The following is a 22,698-nucleotide window of genomic DNA, read 5'->3' as shown; positions in this document are numbered from 1 at the left end:
GAGACAGACAGACAGAGAGAGACAGACAGACACACAGAGACACAGAGACAGACACACACACACAGAGACAGACACACACACACAGAGACAGACAGAGACAGAAGCTTCTCAGGAGACACACATAGTTCATTGTCACTGGGCAGACCTCCTTCCCCTCCACACTCTCACCAGGGGAGGCTGAACTGAAGTGAATAGCAGTCTGGGGAGAGTGGTGTTCTTCTCGACTGCCTGATGTGCTCTGCTCCAGAACGCCTCATTATAACACACCGCCCCCATCCATACGTTACCCTGACACAGCCATTATTTATTAACGGCTAGACTGACTGGGAACCAGGCCACCTTCCAACAACTGCTGCAATCCTTTGGAGGAGTCAATCCTGACAGCCCTGGTGTTCTGCTAATAAAATACAACACACACAAAGCTATAGATACACACGTGAGGACACAAACACCCCCGCACCCGCTCGTTGACACTAGGCTTGCAGTCTCTCCCAACGCGCTGCCTCTCAACTGTAATTAAAAACACATTCCACACGCCGTAACAACTGCAACCCAAACTGAAACTCAAGTACAAGCGAAGGTCAAACAATTTGGTTATTTTTTTCCGCCCCAAAGTTCCCGCTGCCACAAAGCCCAGCAACGCCACGTCAAGGCAAAGCAGGCTGCTACTGTCTAGATAGGCCCCTTCATCATGTCGGAACATCTTGAAATTAAACGGTTAAGAGGAGAAGAAAAAAATCACCTTGATGAATTTCTTTACGCTCTTAAGTGGAGGCAGACAAAGGTAAAGAGGAAGGATGTGGGGGAAAAGAAACTCAAGCTGTCAGAACCAACCAAAGTGTAGCCTAGGTAGGAGAGAGAGCCAGTCACAGATTCTGGGCCGCTCTCCACGGCTGTGTTCCAAATGGCAACCTATTCTCTATACAGTACATCGCTTTTGAACAGGGCCAATTGGCCTCCAGTCAAAAGTAACGCACCAAGTAGGGAATAAGGTGCATTTGGGACACAGCCCAGTTCTCCCTGCCTGGAAGAAGTTTCAGCAGCGATGCAGTCAGCCTTAACTGATGGGTTATATACTGCCTGTCACGTCCTTCTGAGGGAATATTGGGGCGTTGCAGAGACTCACACCTGGAAGGTACGGCAATCCATCACCACCTGCACTCTGAGAGGTGTGTGTGTGTGTTTACGTGCGTGCTTGAGATCTCATCGATGCTTCTAGCCAATATTCCAGCCACCCAACGCCTGCTTATAATCCTACTCCTCATCCATCCAAGACCGCCATCACGGACAGACCACTCACCTACACGCCATTGCTCCACTCCCAACACACACACACACACACACACAACCTCGGCCGCCTTCCCTGCATCAAACGTCAGCCATAACGCAAACACCCCCCTTCTACATCTATCTTCAACCAGAGAGAATATTACCTACGCAACGATAACCATCAAAAAATGTTGGGGTGGTCTGTTAGCACTGCTGGAGATAAGTTAAATGGGGAGGGGGGGGGGTGGTCTGTTAGCACTGCTGGAGATAAGTTAAATGGGGAGGGGGGGGGTGGTCTGTTAGCACTGCTGGAGATAAGTTAAATGGGGAGGGGGGGGGTGGTCTGTTAGCACTGCTGGAGATAAGTTAAATGGGGAGGGGGGGGGGGGTCTGTTAGCACTGCTGGAGATAAGTTAAATGGGGAGGGGGGGGTGGTCTGTTAGCACTGCTGGAGATAAGTTAAATGGGGAGGGGGGGGGTGGTCTGTTAGCACTGCTGGAGATAAGTTAAATGGGGAGGGGGGGGTGGTCTGTTAGCACTGCTGGAGATAAGTTAAATGGGGAGGGGGGGTGGTCTGTTAGCACTGCTGGAGATAAGTTAAATGGGGAGGGGGGGGGGGTGGTCTGTTAGCACTGCTGGAGATAAGTTAAATGGGGAGGGGGGGGGGGGTGGTCTGTTAGCACTGCTGGAGATAAGTTAAATGGGGAGGGGGGGGGGGTGGTCTGTTAGCACTGCTGGAGATAAGTTAAATGGGGAGGGGGGGGGGTGGTCTGTTAGCACTGCTGGAGATAAGTTAAATGGGGAGGGGGGGGGGTGGTCTGTTAGCACTGCTGGAGATAAGTTAAATGGGGAGGGGGGGGGTGGTCTGTTAGCACTGCTGGAGATAAGTTAAATGGGGAGGGGGGGGGGGTCTGTTAGCACTGCTGGAGATAAGTTAAATGGGGAGGGGGGGGGGGTGGTCTGTTAGCACTGCTGGAGATAAGTTAAATGGGGAGGGGGGGGGGTGGTCTGTTAGCACTGCTGGAGATAAGTTAAATGGGGAGGGGGGGGGGGGTCTGTTAGCACTGCTGGAGATAAGTTAAATGGGGAGGGGGGGGGTGGTCTGTTAGCACTGCTGGAGATAAGTTAAATGGGGAGGGGGGGGGTGGTCTGTTAGCACTGCTGGAGATAAGTTAAATGGGGAGGGGGGGGGTGGTCTGTTAGCACTGCTGGAGATAAGTTAAATGGGGAGGGGGGGGGTGGTCTGTTAGCACTGCTGGAGATAAGTTAAATGGGGAGGGGGGGGGGGTCTGTTAGCACTGCTGGAGATAAGTTAAATGGGGAGGGGGGGGGGTGGTCTGTTAGCACTGCTGGAGATAAGTTAAATGGGGAGGGGGGGGGGTGGTCTGTTAGCACTGCTGGAGATAAGTTAAATGGGGAGGGGGGGGGGGGTCTGTTAGCACTGCTGGAGATAAGTTAAATGGGGAGGGGGGGGGGTGGTCTGTTAGCACTGCTGGAGATAAGTTAAATGGGGAGGGGGGGGGGGCTGGGAGCTGAGACGTAGCAAAGGGAATAAACCATTTGCGCTGAGATGAAATCCTCTCCAGTATCAGATGCATCACTCTTCCTCGTGGATTAGCAGTATGGTTTGTGGCCGAGCTCGTTTGCTCCACTACACTAGATACACACGTTCACAGTGCAACAGATGAACTAGTTTTAGCCAGAACAGCTGTGCAGCAGCAATAGTCACAGTGCAACAGATGAACTAGTTTTAGCCAGAACGGCTGTGCAGCAGCAATAGTCACAGTGCAGCAGCAATATTCATTCTGGCATGTTTATCAAACACAGTTAGGCTTTTACTCATAAATCTATGAATCATACCAAAATAATGCTCTAACATGTAATTTAACAAAACCACAATGACTAATCCTATATTATAAACTGGGCAGTTCGAGCCCTGATTGCTGATTGGCTGACAGCCATGGTATATCACGGGTATGACAAAACATTTATTTTTACTGCTCTAATTATGTTAGTGACCAGTTTATTATAGCAATAAGTCACCTTGGGGGTTTGTTGGTGCATGACCAATATACCACGGCTAAGGTCTGTATCCAGGCACTCAGCGTTGCGTCGTGCATAAGAACAGTCCTTAGCCGTGGTAAATTGGCCATATACCACACCCCCTTGGGCCTTATTGCTTAAATAACAGTCTTAATTCTAAGAGTTGCATGTTTCTGCTAACCCATCTACTAGTAAGGGCATAAGGGCAGTAAAAGCCTTGTCGAGTGCAGCCCAGCTATGGGAATGAAAAAGTCGGGCCAATCCTATAGATGAACCCTTCTCTTTTCAGTAGCCATGAGTCCTAGGCCTATCAGTACAGAGAGCCATCAGGATATCAACCCCCACATTTCCTCAACACCCATGATGACTAAGTGTAGCAATACAACTGTAAAGATCAGTCAGATAGATATATCACCCCAGTAACAAAAGCCTTTTAAGATCTTTATTTCAACAAAAAAAAAAAACTCATAAAATGGTAAATAAATATTAACAGGTCATGAATATTTAAACAATTAAAAGCGCTTGAACTTGAAGCAGTTGAGATGTAAATCCTCCAGCCAGGTCTTAAAATGGCTGCAGACAGTACAGGTGGTGAACACACACACTGTTAAGTAACGTTGTACTTCTATAATGATCCTGTAAGTGCTATAACCAAACCGCTATAGGACACCTTTAACAAGCTTTATGAGAGAAGTGTCTCATAAATGTCATTGAAATGACTTTAGCCTCTTATTAAGCAGCTGATAAAGACGATTACATGGTTTTTCAATGCAAAGCGAGACATATTAAATAACATAATAATAAATGACAGGAATGCAAAGTGTCAAACTATTCCATTGGCCCTTGAATAGGCCTTTCCCAAAGCAGCATGTACAGGAAGCAAAACGTTGGAATAAAGCTGTTACTTTCACCTGAGCCAGATCTTTCTTCCACACCATCTGTCTTCCAATGAGAACGCACGACAGACACCACCTCAAAAAGACATCAACCAACCAATCAAACCTCGTCTCAATCCGCAACACTGCACTAATACGAGCAGACAGAGAACCTAAGTTACCCAAGTCACTTCTCTAATAGTGTAACAGTGGGTTAAATGTGCCCTGGCGTGCACCGGGCGAGCGCGCACGTCCCACGCTCCAACTGATCATGCATCCTCGGAGCAAATCAAGCTAAGTGTGTTGCGGATGTTTCGTGAGTAATGAGGAATTTGGGAGGTTTTTGCTGACTGCTCGATACGGAGTGGAGGGGCGGGGGTGTATGTTGGCATTCTTAAGAGAGCTGGTGCTCGGGGGAGGGGGGGGGTCACAGGAGAGGGATTGAGAGAGAGCGAGAGAACAGATAAAAAGAGATTGTGAGAAGGAAGAGAGTATGGGAAATGGAAGGGGAGAGACAGAGCGGGGGAGAGAGAGAGAGAGAGAGAGAGAGAGAGAGGAGGAGGGCAATTAGCATAGATGCAATACTGGCGCAGTCCTCCGACTTGATATTTGACCTTCTGCGAGAGCCTTGCCAAATATCGCCCTGAGAGACCCAGACAACCATATGGCAAAGTGCCGCCGGAGGCCCTGCTCAGTTTGACTCTCCTGGGCCACCGTATGCTAATGTGGGGGAACGTAATTACACTACAGTATTCCTATAGGAGCTGTACTTTACGGCGTCTCTATAGTAGCAGATTTACACTGAGATAGCCATTGGGACTAATTTCATCTTGGGGGACGAGTGGAGTGGAAATGTACAGTTTTATCCAGTTTAGCATTGGGCTGGCAATGGGATGGAGGTGGAACCATTACGTTAGAATGACAAGAACAGACATTCCCAGTCAAATTGACAAGGTCTAAAGGGGTTTTTACCATTCTAGGGATTCTATTTCTATCAAGTGACCCAGTAAGAGTAAAACCTGGTCTAAACATGGAAAGGTAGTCCTATTGTTTGTGCTATATATTTCACAGTATCGCTCTATTGTCAATGCTATAGTCAGTCACACTTCACTGCCATAATGTGTGTTAACGTCCGTAATATCAAAATAGGTATTATTTCGAATGAAAATAGCCTAGTGTAAAATTAAACATCCACAGTCCAACATTGATGACCAATGTATTGAGCTGTATCAACCTAGAAACACAACTCGTCATCAAAATCCAGTACAACGAAGGGACAGAAACCTTTGAAAGCAGGATTTGTACATATTTGATTCCTTTTTTAGTCTGAAGAATGTATTATTTTGAGCCCTGTAAAGAAACTAATTCAGTATAAAAAGTACTCGCTATTCAGCCTCTCTGACAAAGAACGAACGGATCAAACTGCTCCCACTGTTTAAAAAAGGCTCTCACCGTCTGTGATATATTACAAAGATATTTAGGTTCAAATTAAAAAAGTCCTTGTTGCTCTCGAACGCTGCTCAGACAACCACCCCCATTTATCACGGCTGGTAAATCCCAACACATAGAGTCAGAGGGGGCTGACCTACTACAGAGGGGCTGGGGGGGGGGGGGGGGTTGGCCCCTGGGTCAGTCAGATCTTTACGTCTGCAGCTCCACAGCAGATAAGATCTGGCTGTGTTCAGTAGGGAGAAAACATTTGGAAGTGGGGAGGTGCTAGTCTGGAATTCTCCAATAAGAAACTCAATATGTTTGTTTCACAGACCAAAACATTTCTAATACTTTGTACCCTACAGGACTCCATTTAAATTAGCCTCACCTAATTCCACTTGTGAAACTAGCAGTCCGGCCAAGCCTTTCCGCAGAGAGCTAGCCAACACTCCACTGGGAGAAAACCCTATCTGGGGTACTTTGGAGCGACAGAGGTTTCCAGAAAACAAAAGGAAGACAGAGAGAGAGGGTGAGGTCAGTGGCGTTCTAAAATGGGAAAAACAGACAGGCAGAGAGAGAGAAAGCAAACAGGGGGAGGTTAGATGGGAAGGAAACCGAAAACCAAACTACGGGACACACGTCAAGGCGTGCAGGCGCAGGGTACCTGAGGGGTCTGGAGTATAGGAAACTTCCAGCCCTTTGAACAAGCGGTGTCAGTGAGCGCCTGTTGGCGTGGCGACCAGAAGAAGCCATGTGTGGCTGGTGGAAAGAGGGCCTAAGGGAGGCAACATATTGCCAGCTCCTCTGAAATGTTAAATCAAAATGCAAAGTAGGAGAGCTGAGCGAGTGTGTGTGTGTGTGTGTGTGTGTGTTGAGTGAGAGCAGCTCTCCACAGATTCTCGACAGCATCCAGAAGAGGAGGACTGGCGCCAACATACAGGTCTGTACTAGGGGGGGGGGGGGGGGGCTAAATTAGGAGGCAGGGATATTTATGGAGAAATCTACATATTATAAAGTATACCGCATCACAAACAGTACAGTTTTAGTTGTGAAAACCCTGATGAAGGCTATGGGCAGACAGTCATCAATAAAGGACTGCAGAATAGCCTCTTCACTGTAGTTGAGATGTGAATTATACTGTACAGGTACTGTAGCACCACACAGAGATGAGTAATATTCAGGGAAAATTAACCAATTAAAATTAGACAATTAAAAAAAGCCAAAAAATTTGATATCCATTACCTGTCAATGAACTATTACCACTAGTTAGCAGACACTATGACCATTCAAAAGCGGCAACAACATTTGACCTAACAAGCATTAACACATTCCCGGGGGCCAAAGACGTGGATGTTGATTATGGCAGCCCCCTGCACCTCTCTGATTCAGAGGGGTTGGGTTAAATGCGGAAGACATATTTTAGTTGAATACATGCAGTTGGACAACCGACTAGATATCCCTCTTTCCCACGCTAAGTCACTATTAGTATAGCCCATGGCTAATTAACACACAATTATTCAGTATGTTTCATTATTTAATAGTATAGTAATAGTATTGATACATGATCAAATTTAAGACTGAAACCAGAAGACATTTAGACAGTAGATTACAGTATAGACCAGGGTTACTCAATTCTGACCCTACGAGATCCTGAACCTGCAGGTTCTCTGTTCTACCTGATAATTAATTGCACCCACCTGGCGTCCCAGGTCTAAATCAGTCCCTGATTAGAGAGGAACAATGAACAAAAACTTAGTGGAACTGGCTTCGAGGTCCAGAGTTGAGACTAGAGACTAAAAATATTAAAAAACATTGAACTATATAGATTAGAGGTCGACCGGTTTAATCGGAATGGCCGATTAATTAAGTCCGATTTTCAAGTTTTCATAACAATCGGAAATCTGTAAAAAAAATAAAAAAAATACACCTTTATTTAATCTTTATTTAACTAGGCAAGTCAGTTAAGAAAACATTCTTATTTTCAATGACGGCCTAGGAACAGTGGGTTAACTGCCTTGTTCAGGGGCAGAATGACAGATTTTTACCTCGTCAGCTCGGGGATATGTTTTTGCAACCTTCCGGTTACTAGTCCAACGCTCTAACCACCTGCCTTACATTTCACTCCACGAGGAGACTGCATGGCAGGCTGACTACCTGTTACGCGAGGGCAGCAAGAACCCAAGGTAAGTTGCTAGCTAGCATTAAACTTATCTTACAAAAAACAATCAATCTTAACATAATCACTAGTTAACTACACATGATTGATGATATTACTAGTTAATCTAGCGTGTCCTGCGTTGCATATAGTTGATGCGCTGCATGTTAATTTCTTATCGAATCACAGCCTACTTCGTCAAACGGGTGGTGATTTAACACTGTCGTTGCACCAAACCTAACCATAAACATCAATGCCTTTCTTTAAAATCAATACACAAGTATATATTTTTAAACCTGCATATTTAGTTAATATTGCCTGCTAACATTTAATTTCTTATAATTAGGGAGATTGTGTCACTTCTCTTGCATTCTGTGCAAGCAGTCAGTGTGTATGCAGCAGTTTGGGCTGCCTGGCTCGTTGCGAACTGTGTGAAGTCCATTTCTTCCTAACAAAGACCGTAATTAATTTGCCAGAATTGTACATAATTATGACATAACATTGAAGGCTGTACAATGTAACAGCAATATTTAGACTTAGGGATGCCATCCGTTAGATAAAATAGGGAACGGTTCCGTATTTCACTGAAAGAATAAATGTTTTGTTTTCTAAATTATAGTTTCCGGATTCGACCATATTAATGACCAAAGGCTCGTATTACTGTGTGTTATTATGTTATAATTAAGTCTATGATTTGATATTTGATAGAGCAGTCTGACTGAGCGATGGTAGGCAGCAGCAGGCTTGTAACCATTCATTCAAACAGCACTTTAGTGCGTTTGACAGTAGCTCTTCGCTGTGCTTCAAGCATTGAGCTGTTTATGACTTCAAGCCTATCAACTCCTGAGATTAGGCTGGTGTAACCGATGTGAAATGGCTAGCTAGTTAGCGGGGTGCACGCTAATAGCATTTCAATCGGTGACGTCACTTGCTCTGAGACTTGGAGTAGTTGTTCACCTTGCTCTGCAAGGGCCGCGGCTTTTGTGGAGCGATGGGTAACGATGCTTCGAGGGTGGCTGTTGTCGATGTGTTCCTGGTTCGAGCCCAGGTAGGGGCGAGGAGAGGGACGGAAGCTATACTGTTACACTGGCAATACTAAAGTGCCTATAAGAACATCCAATAGTCAAAGGTTAATGAAATACAAATGGTATAGAGAGAAATAGTCCTATAATTCCTATAATAACTCCAACCTAAAACTTATCTGGGAATATTGAAGACTCGTGTTAAAAGGAACCACCCGCTTTCATGTGTTCTCATGTTCTGAGCAAGGAACTTAAACGTTAGCTCTCTTACATAGCACATATTGCACTTTTACTTTCTTCTCCAACACTTCTCCAACACATTATTTAAACCAAATTGAACATGTTTCATTATTTATTTGAGGCTACATTTATTTTATTGATGTATTATATTAAGGTAAAATAAGTGGTCATTCAGTATTGTTGTAATTGTCATTATTACAAATAAAATTAAAATAAGATTTTTTTTAATTCAATCGGCATTGGCTTTTTTTTGGTCCTCTAATAATCGGTATCGGCGTTGAAAAATCATAATCGGTCGACCTCTAATATAGATACACATTCACAGTGTAACCAGCCAACACATTCACAGTGTAACCAGCCAACACATTCACAGTGTAACCAGCCAACACATTCACAGTGTAACCAGCCAACACATTCACAGTGTAACCAGCCAACACATTCACAGTGTAACCAGCCAACACATTCACAGTGTAACCAGCCAACACATTCACAGTGTAACCAACCAACACATTCACAGTGTAACCAGCCAACACATTCACAGTGTAACCAGCCAACACATTCCCAGTGTAACCAGCCAACACATTCACAGTGTAACCAGCCAACACATTCAGTGTAACCAACCAACACATTCACAGTGTAACCAGCCAACACATTCACAGTGTAACCAACCAACACATTCACAGTGTAACCAACCAACACATTCACAGTGTAACCAGCCAACACATTCACAGTGTAACCAGCCAACACATTCACAGTGTAACCAGCCAACACATTCACAGTGTAACCAACACATTCACAGTGTAACCAACCAACACTTTCACAGTGTAACCAACCAACACATTCACAGTGTAACCAGCCAACACATTCACAGTGTAATTAGCCAACACATTCACAGTGTAACCAGCCAACAAAACAAGGTGACACACTAACGTCATGCTATAGGAGAAGAGGTTCAAACGTACACAGATTTGATTGACACCAAGATAGACAAACTACTAAAACAGAAAACCGACACCCAGTCACAGCGTAGCCAGAAAACAGCCAGCCAACGGTGCAACGTGATACGCTGAAGGCAAAGCGTTTAAAACTGAACTAATCTAAACAGACGACCCCCTGCTCGGTCATCCAGCTCCACACTGATCAGACACAGAAAGTGGTCACACCGCGTCAAAATAAACCAGCTCCTTTCCAGATCCTCCCACTGCTCTTCACAGTGGAACTACTCCAACTATCTCTCTCAGTGTGACAACCATAGAATAATGAATGATATAGTTCTATGGTGACAAAAACTACTTCCTTTTAGAATATAAACAACATTCTATAGTTCTATGGTGGATTCTAGTTCTACAACCATAGCTATACAATACATTTGTCATTGAACGTAAACAGCAAAAGTGACAACGGCTCTATATTTCAATGGACAACGTCCTTCCTGGTTTGTGAATGGAAAATACGCTTCCTGATGTCATCAACAGAGGCACCATCCATTCTATCCTCTTTGCTCGGGGGGCAGCGATTGACTTCACTCCTCTAGTGACATTCTCTAACCCCGAGGGGTTCAATCACAACAACAACAACAACAAAAAGCCTTAAAATGTCTCGCTGCACACGGTATCAGATGCTTGGCATGAAATATTCATATCTGAAAGCAGACCCGGAGTAAAGGGAGGTGGTGGTGATAGGCGTGGATCTGACTTGCAGAAATTGAGACGCTTTAACCGCACTGACCGATCTCTATATCCACCACAAATAGATGTCAGAAACTCACTTCCTTGTCAATTCCCTTGGATGAGAGAAAGAGAGGCAGAGGGATATTGGAAAGGGTTTTGTCAATGGCTGTGTTTGAAATGACCCCTATCCTCTACAGTATATAGTGCCCTACTGGTAAACAAGGAATAGGGGTCAATTATAGTGCACTACATTGAGAATAGGAAGCCATTTCAGACCCAGACAAACAGGTTGTTTTCTCCTGATTCTTCCTGAAAACAATAGACACCTCATCATTGCACCTACCATATTCTAAATGATAGCTGAGAAACACTATATTACAATTAGATGAATATCCTTCTGTAAATGTGCTAAGACCTAAACTGCCATTGTTGACGCAGTGGCCTCGTTGCACTTACTAACATCCGCTCTTCTCCCTTCACACGGGTTCCCAGTAATGACGAGATACCTTTAAGTTCTCTGCCAGAGCCGACCATCCATAATTTACCATCTGTTTAAAATTTAAAGGTGCCACACATTAACGTCCTCAGCACCTGCACTTTCACGCTGTCCACCCCGCCACGCTCCGTTGCGCTCCCTCATCCCACCTTCTTCCCCCGCTCCCTCATCCCACCTCTCCTATTATTCAGGCCAATGACAACGAGTTCCCTCTCTCCACCGAGCCGTGGGATGTTAAATCAAAACGGGGGCAGAGGGAGGAGACGGGCCGCGGGCTGTAAGGGCACCTCCGATTACACCCCAGACTTAATTGGTGGCAGTGGCAAAACTATCAATTCTTTAAGAGCTTTTGTGCTAGCTGCTGGCAGGACTGGGAGTATAGCCTAGCGGTGTTGCAAATGAAAGCTGACAGAGCCACCGCTGCTGCAAGGCAAATCTTAATAAAATAATAAAATGTTAAAAAGACAAGAAGGGAACAAAGACCGAGAGACCCTGGCTTCTCATGAGTAGCCCAGGGTAGAGGGTAGCATGCAGGAATGCAGCAGGAAGGAGAAGAGAGGCTAGGTATGTATAATTAAGCGGTCTGCGTGGCAGCACGGTTGGCAAAATCCTATTGTCTTGACAGAAGCTTAAGGTTGCCCTTCAGGTTGAGACCACGCGCGTGTGAGGAGGCGTGAGGGTCTCATCCCCCCCCCTCGTCTTTTATTCCCTCACTCAGACCTCCGTCAAATTAAATCAGTGGTTTTAAAACTCAAATAAATCCAACAAGACAGAAGATCCGCCGATCTAAAAGGCCGTCTGTCCCTCAGGGTTATTTTATTTAATTCTCGCCACCCTCCACTCTACCTCGCTACTCTCTGCCTGAAGAGATTGGCTGGGAGGGGGGGGGACTCTGCGTTATCTCCAGGGAGGCAAAGGTTGGGGGAGAGGGAGAGGGAAGAAAAGGCCACAGATTGGTCCTTATCTATTCTGAGCACACCTAAAACAAATTAGACTCGGGGCGCAGTCCCGCCGACGCGTCCGGTGATTATTTGGCGCGGCCTCTCTCTCATTAAGGGGCTTGAGATGGATCCCTGGCTCGATTTTCTTCAAGGTCCTGCCTCCCACCATTTTAGGGTGCCTTATCACAATAAAAAAATGTTGTTTTTTTTATGCCAGAGGATGTTGTGCCGCTGCTAACCGCCGCGTTTCATCTGGCCATTTCATGTATTTCACAACACGCCACAAAGAGAGAGGAGGACGAGAGAGAGCGCTGCATGCACGCCATTTTCCGTGGCACTCTGTTTTTCCTGGGGCCGATGCCATGGCGGTGGCCTTTCAGATTTGCTAATTGAGAAGCGGTTTTCTGTTCAATGGGATTGTGCTCCATTTCTCTCTCTCTCCTGCATGTTAAGACAACCCATGGTATCAAAGATAGCTTGTAAACACCTTTCCAAGGCTAGCTAATCATCTCCTTTTAGTATATAGTGTCACGGTGAACAGTGGCTCTGTTTACAAGATACAAGGATACATTGGAAGCCTCAGAAACTCAATCAATAAAATATTACTTGAAATGTCTGAGGAATTGTCCCCTTGTCTCTCAAGCAGGCTAGGAAGACATACTCTTGCTGTTGACATCTTGCAGTAAACGTGAGCCTTATAACATCTTGTGTACAAATCTCAGATGTATTGAATCATTCTAAATGGGATAATATTTATTTATTGGCCAGATGGTAAGGAGGTTAGATTGTACAATAGAGCACCCATTTGTCAAGTAAAGTGAAGAACTAGCAGAGAGACTGGGAATAAAGGAAAATGTAGCAGACCGTCGGCCCCCGAATTTGTTTGACTGAAAAGGATACGCTATAGATCTGTACCAAGTACTACAATCTGAATGGGGAGTCTTAGGGCCTCCCCCTGTATTGAATAGAAAAAGGTGCTGCTGAACATTTCTCTGGTCTGTGACATCACAAAGCACTATGATACACCAACACACTCAGGGGGGAAAAGAGTCCTGCACAATGCCTTACTTCTCAGCGCACAACACAGCAGCCATCTTTAAAAACAAACAAGCCAACCATCCACAATCACAGGTTGTCGTCGTCTTAACTCGCGCATCGTTATTCGTATGAATTTGTGAAGATCGCTCAATGAGCAATAGTAGCTTTACCACGTGAGGGAAACGGAGTATCTCATTCCCTCTGACAGCCCCTAGCGATCTTTCAATAATTCATGGTGCATTTAAGCTGCATCTCTCTCACACTTTTAAACTGTTTATGAACACAACCTCTGAATGGGGCTGGTAGAGAAATGGATACACATTAGTCCTGGAAACTGAGTCCTTCCCTAAAATCAACTACAGTGTAACAGTGTGATAGCGCTCCACACACTAAGTGGTAAGACTGAAGTAAAAGAAGAGTAGAGATGAGAAATAACATGTGGGTTCAGTAAACACTTCAGTTGGAAGGTGCCTTCGGAAGCAGGACATAAGCATTTGGGATATACTCAGAAACTGTCTGAGTCACAGCCCTGGTGAGACCTGGCCTACCGTACCAGGGCTACAATGACATTGTGTTTAACTGTAGGACGCAGGGCCCCCTTGCGGAGGAGACTTTGGTCTCAATGGGACTCCCTGTTGAAATAAAGAGGAGTATAGGTTCTCTCAGACACACGAACACCGACTGCACCTAGAACCCTGGAGCCACACCAGGCAGAGTTAGCTGCTGGGGAAATGTTAGGTTGGGTGAGATGCCTCCTCTACGCCACACTAATCCATTATGGGGTCAGACAGAGAGAGACACAGAGAGAGAGAGAGAGAGAGATGGAAAGCATGGAGAGTGAGACAGAGATGAAAGGGATGGAGAGAGAGAAAGAGAGAGAGAGAGACAAATGGAAGGGGTGAGAGAGAATGAGAGATTGCATTGCTTGCTGGGTATCTGTATAGCACTTTGACATCGGCTGATGTAAAAAGGGCTTTATAGATACATTTGATTGATTGATTGATTGATTGAGAGAGGGAGGGAGGGAGGGAGTAAGAGAGTGGGAAAGAGATATGGAGACAAAGAGAGAATGAGGGAATGACAGATTGAGAGAGCGAGAGAGGCAGACAGTCTGCTGCAGAACAGAACAGCACAGCGGTGACACAGGGCTATCCTCCAGGGTCCTGCATTAGTGCGCTAAATTAAAGGGGGTATTAGATTAAATTGGCTCTCCGATTTCAGGGGTGTGAGTAAAATTCTGATTTGCATTTATCCAGCGCTACTTAAGATATAATTAGTTCAGGGTGATTCCCATGTGGAAAACACTGACAACCAAATCTAACTGGCTTCTGCCGCTAGCTTATAGTCTCTTCCTCCCTTCCTAGGTGAGAGGTACAAGCTGCTAATGTTTACGTGTGTGTGTGTGTGGAGTGGGGGACTGTGAGTGTGACTGTGTGAGTGACACTGTGTGAGTGTGCCTGCGTGCGAGAGACTGTGTGCGTGCGACTGCGTGTGTGCGACTGTGTGACTGTGTGTGTGCGACTGCATGCGGGCGTGCAACCCCGTGACTGCGTGCGTGCGACCGCGTGCGTGCGACAGCATGACTGTGTGTGCCTGCGTGCACCTGTCCTGAAGTCTATACAAACTCGTTGGAGTGCTTATTTTCACCACGTTTGCGTCTCAACATGGAACCATGCAGGATTGTTTACAGCACTGAGATGTGGTGAAAAAGGAGTGAATCTGAACATATCAAAAATACATCCAGCCGGGCCTCCCGGGTGGCGCAGTGGTTAAGGGCGCTGTACTGCAGGCCTAGCGTCGCCCGGGTTAGGGAGGGCTTGGTCGGTAGGGGTGTCCTTGTCTCATCGCGCACCAGCGACTCCTGTGGCGGGCTAGGCGCAGTGTACGCTAGCCAAGGTGGCCAGGTGCACGGTGTTTCCTCCGGCGCATTGGTGCGGCTGGCTTCCGGGTTGGATATGCGCTGTGTTAAAGAAGCAGCGGCTTGGTTGGTTGTGTATCCGAGGACGCATGACTTTCAACCTTCGTCTCTCCCGAGCCCGTACGGGAGTTGTAGCGATGAGACAAGATAGTAGCTACTACAACAATTGGATACTACGAAATTGGGGAGAAAAAGGGGTAAATTCAAAAAAATAAATAAATAAATAAAAAAATAAATAAAAACATCCAGCCCAAGTGGGTATGTAACTAACTTCACACCTTCTACAATGCCTTTGAACCCCAACACACACACACACACACACACACACACAGCCTCCTCGGCACAACATGATTCTATAATTACAGGTACCGAGACAAAAATAATCATTACCGTTACCGGTAGAAGAGGAACCCCATAATCTGAATGACAGAACTCACAATTCAAGTACCTATCTCTCTTTTAAAAGCAAGTTTGGATTTGTTTTTGTTTTTCACACCCTCACTTCCTTCCATGGTAATTCCAACGGTCTTAGTTGGCAAATGGATGTTTTTCCCCGAACCCAGCCAAACCATCCATCAGGCATGAAAGGGCGTCTTCCTGAACACCTCGTTTCAGAACACCTGTTAGGACCTGGGATGTGGAGTCAACATCAAATGAGCCTCTATTAGACACCTGCAACCTCCAGCATTTAACGACATCCTGTAAACACACATGCTAAAGGATACCAAAAGAAATTGCTGCACAAAATAGTGTATTTTAGACAACTTCAAACTTCCAAGGAGTAGGGCATTCAAAGAGTTGGTCTGATAGTGACTGTGATGTCATCAGACCCCCCTTGCTTGAGGAACAATAGAGAACAAAAAAGGAAAGCCCCCCCCCCCCAGGACCACCTACTGAGATCTGCCTTTTGTTAAGTGAACTGGGTGTTAAATGAGGTGAAAAGGAGACTGGAGTAGGACTTTAAAACCCACAACAAGCAGGTTTCAGAGGGAGGTGCAGAGGGAATTTGTCTCTTGTGATTAAAGGAGTTATATGGCATAAAGCTGATGTTGATGTACTGGTAAACAAGCCAAGTATCAATAACACTAACCTGGTCCCAGGCTGTATAGCCAACGCCTAAGGTCTTTGTCAACAGATCAGGGACCAGTCTAGGAAAACACGGACCTACCTGTAACACGGGTAACAAGGATTGTGTGGTTTAATGGAGGCAGCAAAGTGATCAATATTTTACCACATACACCATACAGTCAACACTGAAGGCAAACCTGATGTAGTCATCGCACGCTAGAAATATGGGACCAAATCATTAACTTGACTAAAGTGAATGCACTATAAATTCTTCCAAACGTGACACCTTCAAATGAGGGACGAGATACATAAAGTGCTTTCATTTCTAAATGGTTAAACAGACGTGCATGAAAATACCCGCAAATAAAAGGTGACATTTTGTACTATCCCTTCATAAAATATTTGATCTCAAATCCAAAATACTGGAGTGTAGAGGCAAATGTTTAGCTTCTCTGTCCAAATAAATACACAGGGTAGTATATGCGTGTACCATACAGTCTAAACTGAATCCAAAATTTGAGGTAAACGAACTAAACCTGCATAGTGTACCGTTACCACAGAAACCATTAACTCACAACCCTTCAGACGGACCTAGAAGACAGTTCAGGACAGTATCATTACTAATTCCATCATAACATTCAGTCTGAAGCATGGAACCAGCCAACAATCTCACTTTCTTATACACAGTCTGTTGGAACCAAACAAAATCCGGAACAAATTGGCGGTATGATGAATAAATAATAAAAAGATGTCCTGGGTCATTACTTCACTAGTTCCACAACAAGGGGCGGCAGGGTAGCCTAGTGGGGCGGCAGGGTAGCCTAGTGGGGCGGCAGGGTAGCCTAGTGGGGCGGCAGGGTAGCCTAGTGGGGCGGCAGGGTAGCCTAGTGGGGCGGCAGGGTAGCCTAGTGGTTAGAGTGTTGGACTAGTAACCGAAAGGTTGCAAATCACCGAGCTGACAAGGTTCAAAATGCCATTCTGCCCCTGAACAGGCAGTTAACCCACTGTTCCTAGGCCGTCAGTGAAAATAAGAATTTGTTCTTAACTGACTTGCCTAGTTAAATAAAGGTAAACAACATGCATCCATCTGCATATTCACTCAGATCCTGTGCATTATTTAGGAGTTATGAATCAATGTTTCCATTGTTTTCTATAAGGTAGGCAAGAAATATCAAGGGAAGCAATAAGAAAACAGCCTAACAAGGAACAACATGCTTTCTTAAACCTGTCTCCTCCCTTTCATCTACACTGATTGAAGTGGATTTAACAAGTGACATCAATAAGGGATCATAGCTTGTCACCTGGACTCACCAGGTCAGCCTACGTCATGGAAAGAGCAGGTGTTCCTAATGTTTCGTACACTCAGTGTATGTCTGTATCTCCAAAGGAACAACGAGCGTTCAACACATTCATAACCAAGTTCTGAAAAATGTACGAGGGAAAAAAAGTAGACGAGGACTATTAAACGCTGAAAAGAGACGTACTGTACAGTAAGTTATTCAACATTAGACCAAGTGATATTATATTAGGACCCCTTTTTAAAAACTCGGCTCTACCTGCCACTTAACTATTGAACCAATCGCTGGCCCGTGCTGGCCTACCGCGCCATAGTGTGTTGTGGTGGTGTACCACAATACAAACCTGTGTTGTGTCAGAGGAAGTCATTACCATGAACACAATCTTACAACTATCTGTATTCCACCACAGTCCTTTATAAACAAAATGTCAGGCGCCAAATAAATCAATTAAAATCAGCCATTTAAAAAAAACAGCCCTGCCCTCTGAATGTAGAGGGCACTGAAACTAAATGCTCTCGCTAGCTGTCAATTCTGTTTATCCATTTTCTCTCTTTCCTTCCTTGGTCTAAAAACCAAAAACACACCCATACTAGTTTTTCCAGCACTATCCCATTACTGTAAGTGCATCACCCAAAAACCTTCCAGACGTCTTTGCATCACAATTGTTTTCTAGGGCCCATCATTACTGTATTCAAGTATGTGCAAAGTATCACCCCTAAAATATTGATCCACATTCGGTCATAATGGCCTCAAATACAATAGAAAATGATTTCACCTCAAAAACCCGCTATCCTCAATCAATTCCTATAGGATCAGGCGAACAGAATGTGTCTGGGGGGGATTTTATTTCATTACACCCCTCCCTCCGTATTAAACTAGGGGAGTGTTATGAGACGGACGCCATCAGCGGGCCCTGCCATCACTCTCACGGTGGTCGGCCCTGGTGCTTTGTGGGTAATCGATCTTCACCGTCCAGAGACGGTCTCCATAATTGGTTAAAATGACCGGGGTGCAGAGAGGGATGACTCTCTCACCCCCTCTCTCGCTCTCTCTGCTGAAAACCATTTCCCAGCTCTGGCTTGGAGTCGAGCCAAGCCCGGGGTTGTTCGGATGCGTTCCAGCCCCAGCCTGACTGGCAGCAATTACGGGGTGTCTGAGCCAAGCTCAGCTTGCGCTCCGCACAAACACCCCTAATTACTGCCAATTAGGCTAGGCGGGTAGGCAGATTGGAGAAGCCGGGGGGATGTTCAGGCATGGGTGGGCATGGAAACTATTTTCAAGGGCTTAGAAAACGTGACTGGATGAAAAGGTTAATACTTTGGAGTGCGGGGAGGGAGAGAGGACGATGAAGGAGGGGAGAGAAGGATAATAACAAAAGAAAGGAAAAGGGGGAGGGAGTGAATGCCCCCCCCCCCCCCCCCTGGTTTCCTGGTTCTATTTTCTCACCTCCAGCGACGAGCCGGGTTTCTTTTTCAGCTCCTCACATTTCCTGAACTTGCAGATCTGGTGGCCCGTCTTACGGTTCCGACAACTGCTGCACACGCCGCAGTTGATTAGCCGCCGGCAGGGCGCGCACACCCCGCACCGCTTCCTTTTCTTCTTCGCCGGGTTCCCGCCGGACGCCGAGGAATTATTCTGTGGGCAGTCTGCCAGATTGGCAATTTGAAACGCACTGTCTGTAACGGCTGCCGAGGCTGCGGGGGAGTGAAGGGCTGTCATGACGATGACCCCGGGAGGTAATGAGATGCCCCCTAAAGCCGGAATGGCGGAAAAAGTTCCGACACGTTCCTGGAGATTCATTATCTCTGCTTCGCCGGCGCCGCATTTCAGCTTGTTCATGCATTCTCCCGCTAAAGGTCTGCAGTGTTCGGGGGATAAGGTAGAGAGGAAATTATTATTTGCCATTTGCTGTAGCGTTTCTGGCGGCACGCCATGCTTCCCCGGCCTCTGGGAGTCATTCCTGTGCATGCTGGTCCTATTAGGGTTTATTGTGGCCGATTTCCTCCCCCAGAGCATGGCGTTATCGCAGTTCCACGGGGACATGCCTATCCGGGCACTGGGGAAAATGGGGGTCGTGATGCGGGCGATCTTGGCCGTCTGGCCGAACGCGCCGTTGGTTTTGTAAAAGTTTGCGAAAGAGCGGTACCGTTCCATCTCGGCGTTATAATCCAAAAGTTGGCTTAATCCACCATCCTGGAGGTTCTGCAAGTTCTGCAGGTTCTGCAGGTTCTGAAGGTTATCCTTTTGTAAGAGAGACACGTCTGCGTTCTGTCCGTTCTCAATGCAGAGAGCATTGTTTATATTAGACATGGCTGGGGGGCGGTTGAGCAGGGTTCACTGGGGAAGAGTCCGGGGTCGCCGTCAACGGTGGCCTTCGTCAAACTAGAAGCTGCTGGTTACCACCAACAATATGTTACCATCCTGCTTCTGTCTCCTCCAGCACTAGAACACAAAGAACAAACAATTACAGACACAACAGGAAAACAACATCCTCAGCCTAATCAATTTCCATTTTCTCTCCAAGTTTTTCCATGAGATAAAAAGCTGATAAAAGGCGTTTGACGAATCAGCTGGCATGTCATTCATTTTCTTCTTTGGGACTATTTTATAATGAAACGCATCTCAAGCTATTGGAGCAGATCCTTATCTGGTGACAATAATATAATAGCTGTGACACACCAACATGTCATAACGGGATACAGGAATTAGCTTGCTGGAGAAGACAGCACTAGCTTCGTGTCAGAGAGAATATCAAGAGATTTTTCTTAATATGGTTGTCAAAGGATTCCTGGATATATTGAAATAAGTCTTATCAATTATGTATTTATGGTATATTCTGGCAGAGGATAAACAAATACATATGGATGGGATATAAACGACACCAGTCACTTTAACAATATAAGCACAATATTCAACCAAAAAGTATCATCCATGCTCACTGAAACTAACTACTCTGGAACGTCAACACAAAATCCCTGACATTATCCTGATGCTCTACAGTCTCCAAAACACTGTGCACATTGAACACCTCACGAGGGACAACATTTTACATTATCTTCACCATCACTGATGCTCTTCTAAAGCCATAAGGTCTCTTCCATGTAAACCCACTCCCGTTCGGCCTCTTAATAGCACCTGCTATTCATTCATGGGTCCCGGGTTCTATTACAATGACAGCGGAGAGAGACCACCACTGGTGAATTTCAATCCAACCCGTGAAGCCACAGACAGACCTCCACAGACAACCGTAGTGTCAAGTGCCTTAGGGGGGAGAGTCCATTTCCTCTCTTCCCTCCCTCCCTCTCTCTCTCCCCCCCAGTCTGTCTGGAATTGGTTTCCACTGATAAAAGCCCCATTAGACACTTCTCTCTATCTCCCTCCCACCATTAACTTTTGCAGGCTCTTTCATTCTTTGTTTAATTGCCAAAGCCAATCCATTGCGGGTAAACACTGAAGCATTTTGAGTCTCTTCCATGGTACAACCCAACAGCTAGCTCTCAAAATGAATGATAAATATCCACACAGGAACAGTGGAAGCACAGAGAGAGAACAACTGCCCAGCAAGCAGTAATTGTGCATACATCTCCTCTACCACAAAATGAAATTCCTGAATTATGAAATCCATGCCAAATAATGGATTAACCGTTTTTGTTTTATTAATATTCAACTTGAGGACAAAGCTAAAATAGATAGTTTTTCTAAAATCACAATATTAAACAAATGTTATAGTAACGGTTTGAACACAATGACAGCCTACCTGATCATATGAAGCAAATATCCATACAAATGCATAATATAGATATAGATAGATAGATAAGATAGATAGTAGGTGGAAACAAAAAACATGCCATGGTGTGCCATCCCAAAAGCACCCCACCGCCACCAGTAAACAAAACCGTCCATGCCTCAATGATCGGCCCTGCTCGCAGTCATTATTACTTAATCAATTCACCCCAGGAGCAAAATAGGCAGCCCAAAGGCAATCAAGTCACGGCTATCGATTCTCCGCCTGTAAACAAACTTTGGAAAGACAGAAATGTTCGATACTTAGAGAAAGAGAGGGAGGGCGAGAGAGGGAGACAGAGAGAGGACCACAGTAGTGTACGTCCGATGACGACTGACGAGCCCTTGTGTGACTGCTGTGGCTTCCATTAATTATCGCTAGTCTGGTCTGTCGGAGACACTCGGAGACCAAAGGTCATGCAGAAACAATCCATAGAAGGCTCTGGACAGTACAAATAAACCGTTACAATCAATCCGACAGCGCCTGGATCACTTTACCGCCAGCTTTAGCCGACGTAAATCGGGGGAGGGGGGGCAGCAGTCTCAGAAAAGCATGCAAAATATCATATGACGCTGCCTGTACTGGGTAAAATGGAAGAGCATCACCTACCAGGTTCCTGGCGAGAAGAGATTCCAGACGCCTAGCAGTCTGCTGCCAACACAGAGCGGCACATTACCGCAAGGCGCGATGGAGATAAAAAATAACGCGAGGATGTGGGAAGAGCACAGCCACACTGAAAAAGAGCGCTCAAAACAAAAGGAGCATGTTTACAGACTTATTTTCCTGGCTTGAGAAAAAAAGTACAAAAAATAGCAAACTTAAAGCGATAGCTTATCAAGCTTTTTAGAAGAAAAAAAACAGTTTATTATTATAAAACCACGGCGCTGTAGGGGGGAAATAACGGTGCGTTGTAGGTGTTTCCTCTGCTTGGTCCGAGGTGTATTGTGTGTGGCTGCCTAGTGTTAGCTCCGTGCTGTCTCCTGTCGCTGTGTGTGGCTGATTGGTGCTGAGGTGAGGAAGCTAGGATGTGGACACCTACTGATCATTGGTTAGAAATTACTATAGAAACACTAGGAGCACTCGGGAGGGGGCTGGCTTAGGGCCAATGACTGTGGCTTAGGGCGCTCTGCCGGGAAATAACTCCGGGAAGCTGCGTCTTAACCTTTTGTCGTTCCCTTTCTCTCCTCTTCCATTTCATTCGGACACGCGAAGCGTTTAGAGGGTTGTCATTTACAGTATGCGTCTTTTAATAGGGATTTGCGCTTCGCGTGAGGGAAATCTTGTCAAATTAATTGGAATTGAGCGGTCCAGTGATGAAGATAAAATGCCTCCTATCAGGGTGGGTTTTTTCTCTCTCCCCTCTCGGTTAGAACGACTGCCATAATTACGAAGACCTGCGCGTGCCACCACGGGGATTCATCACGATTAGGCTATAAATCCTTCCCGATAG

General features: G+C 45.7%; 1 protein-coding gene across 2 annotated transcripts in view; it reads right to left on the bottom strand.

The window, feature by feature from the left end:
* LOC139419724 (CXXC finger 4) overlaps positions 1–22,246 on the bottom strand; it is a 32,486-nt gene extending 10,240 nt beyond the window's left edge. The window contains exons 1-3 of one of the 2 annotated variants that reach the window (XM_071169712.1): positions 21,854–22,246; positions 18,911–19,906; positions 16,189–16,266 (exon numbers count right to left, since the gene is read on the bottom strand). In XM_071169712.1, the coding sequence (XP_071025813.1) occupies positions 16,189–16,266; positions 18,911–19,774 (942 nt within the window). In that variant the 5' untranslated portion in view covers positions 19,775–19,906; positions 21,854–22,246. Of the gene's footprint in view, positions 1–16,188; positions 16,267–18,910; positions 19,907–21,853 lie in introns of those variants that run through there. The other variant, XM_071169713.1, reaches the window with a different exon arrangement.
* Positions 22,247–22,698: the final 452 nt, after the last annotated feature.

This window comes from Oncorhynchus clarkii, chromosome 10 (assembly GCF_045791955.1).
Source record: "Oncorhynchus clarkii lewisi isolate Uvic-CL-2024 chromosome 10, UVic_Ocla_1.0, whole genome shotgun sequence".
In the NCBI taxonomy this organism is placed as follows: domain Eukaryota; kingdom Metazoa; phylum Chordata; class Actinopteri; order Salmoniformes; family Salmonidae; genus Oncorhynchus; species Oncorhynchus clarkii.
The sequence above is the reverse complement of the archived record's forward strand: the minus strand, read 5'-3'. Positions and strand labels throughout refer to the sequence as shown.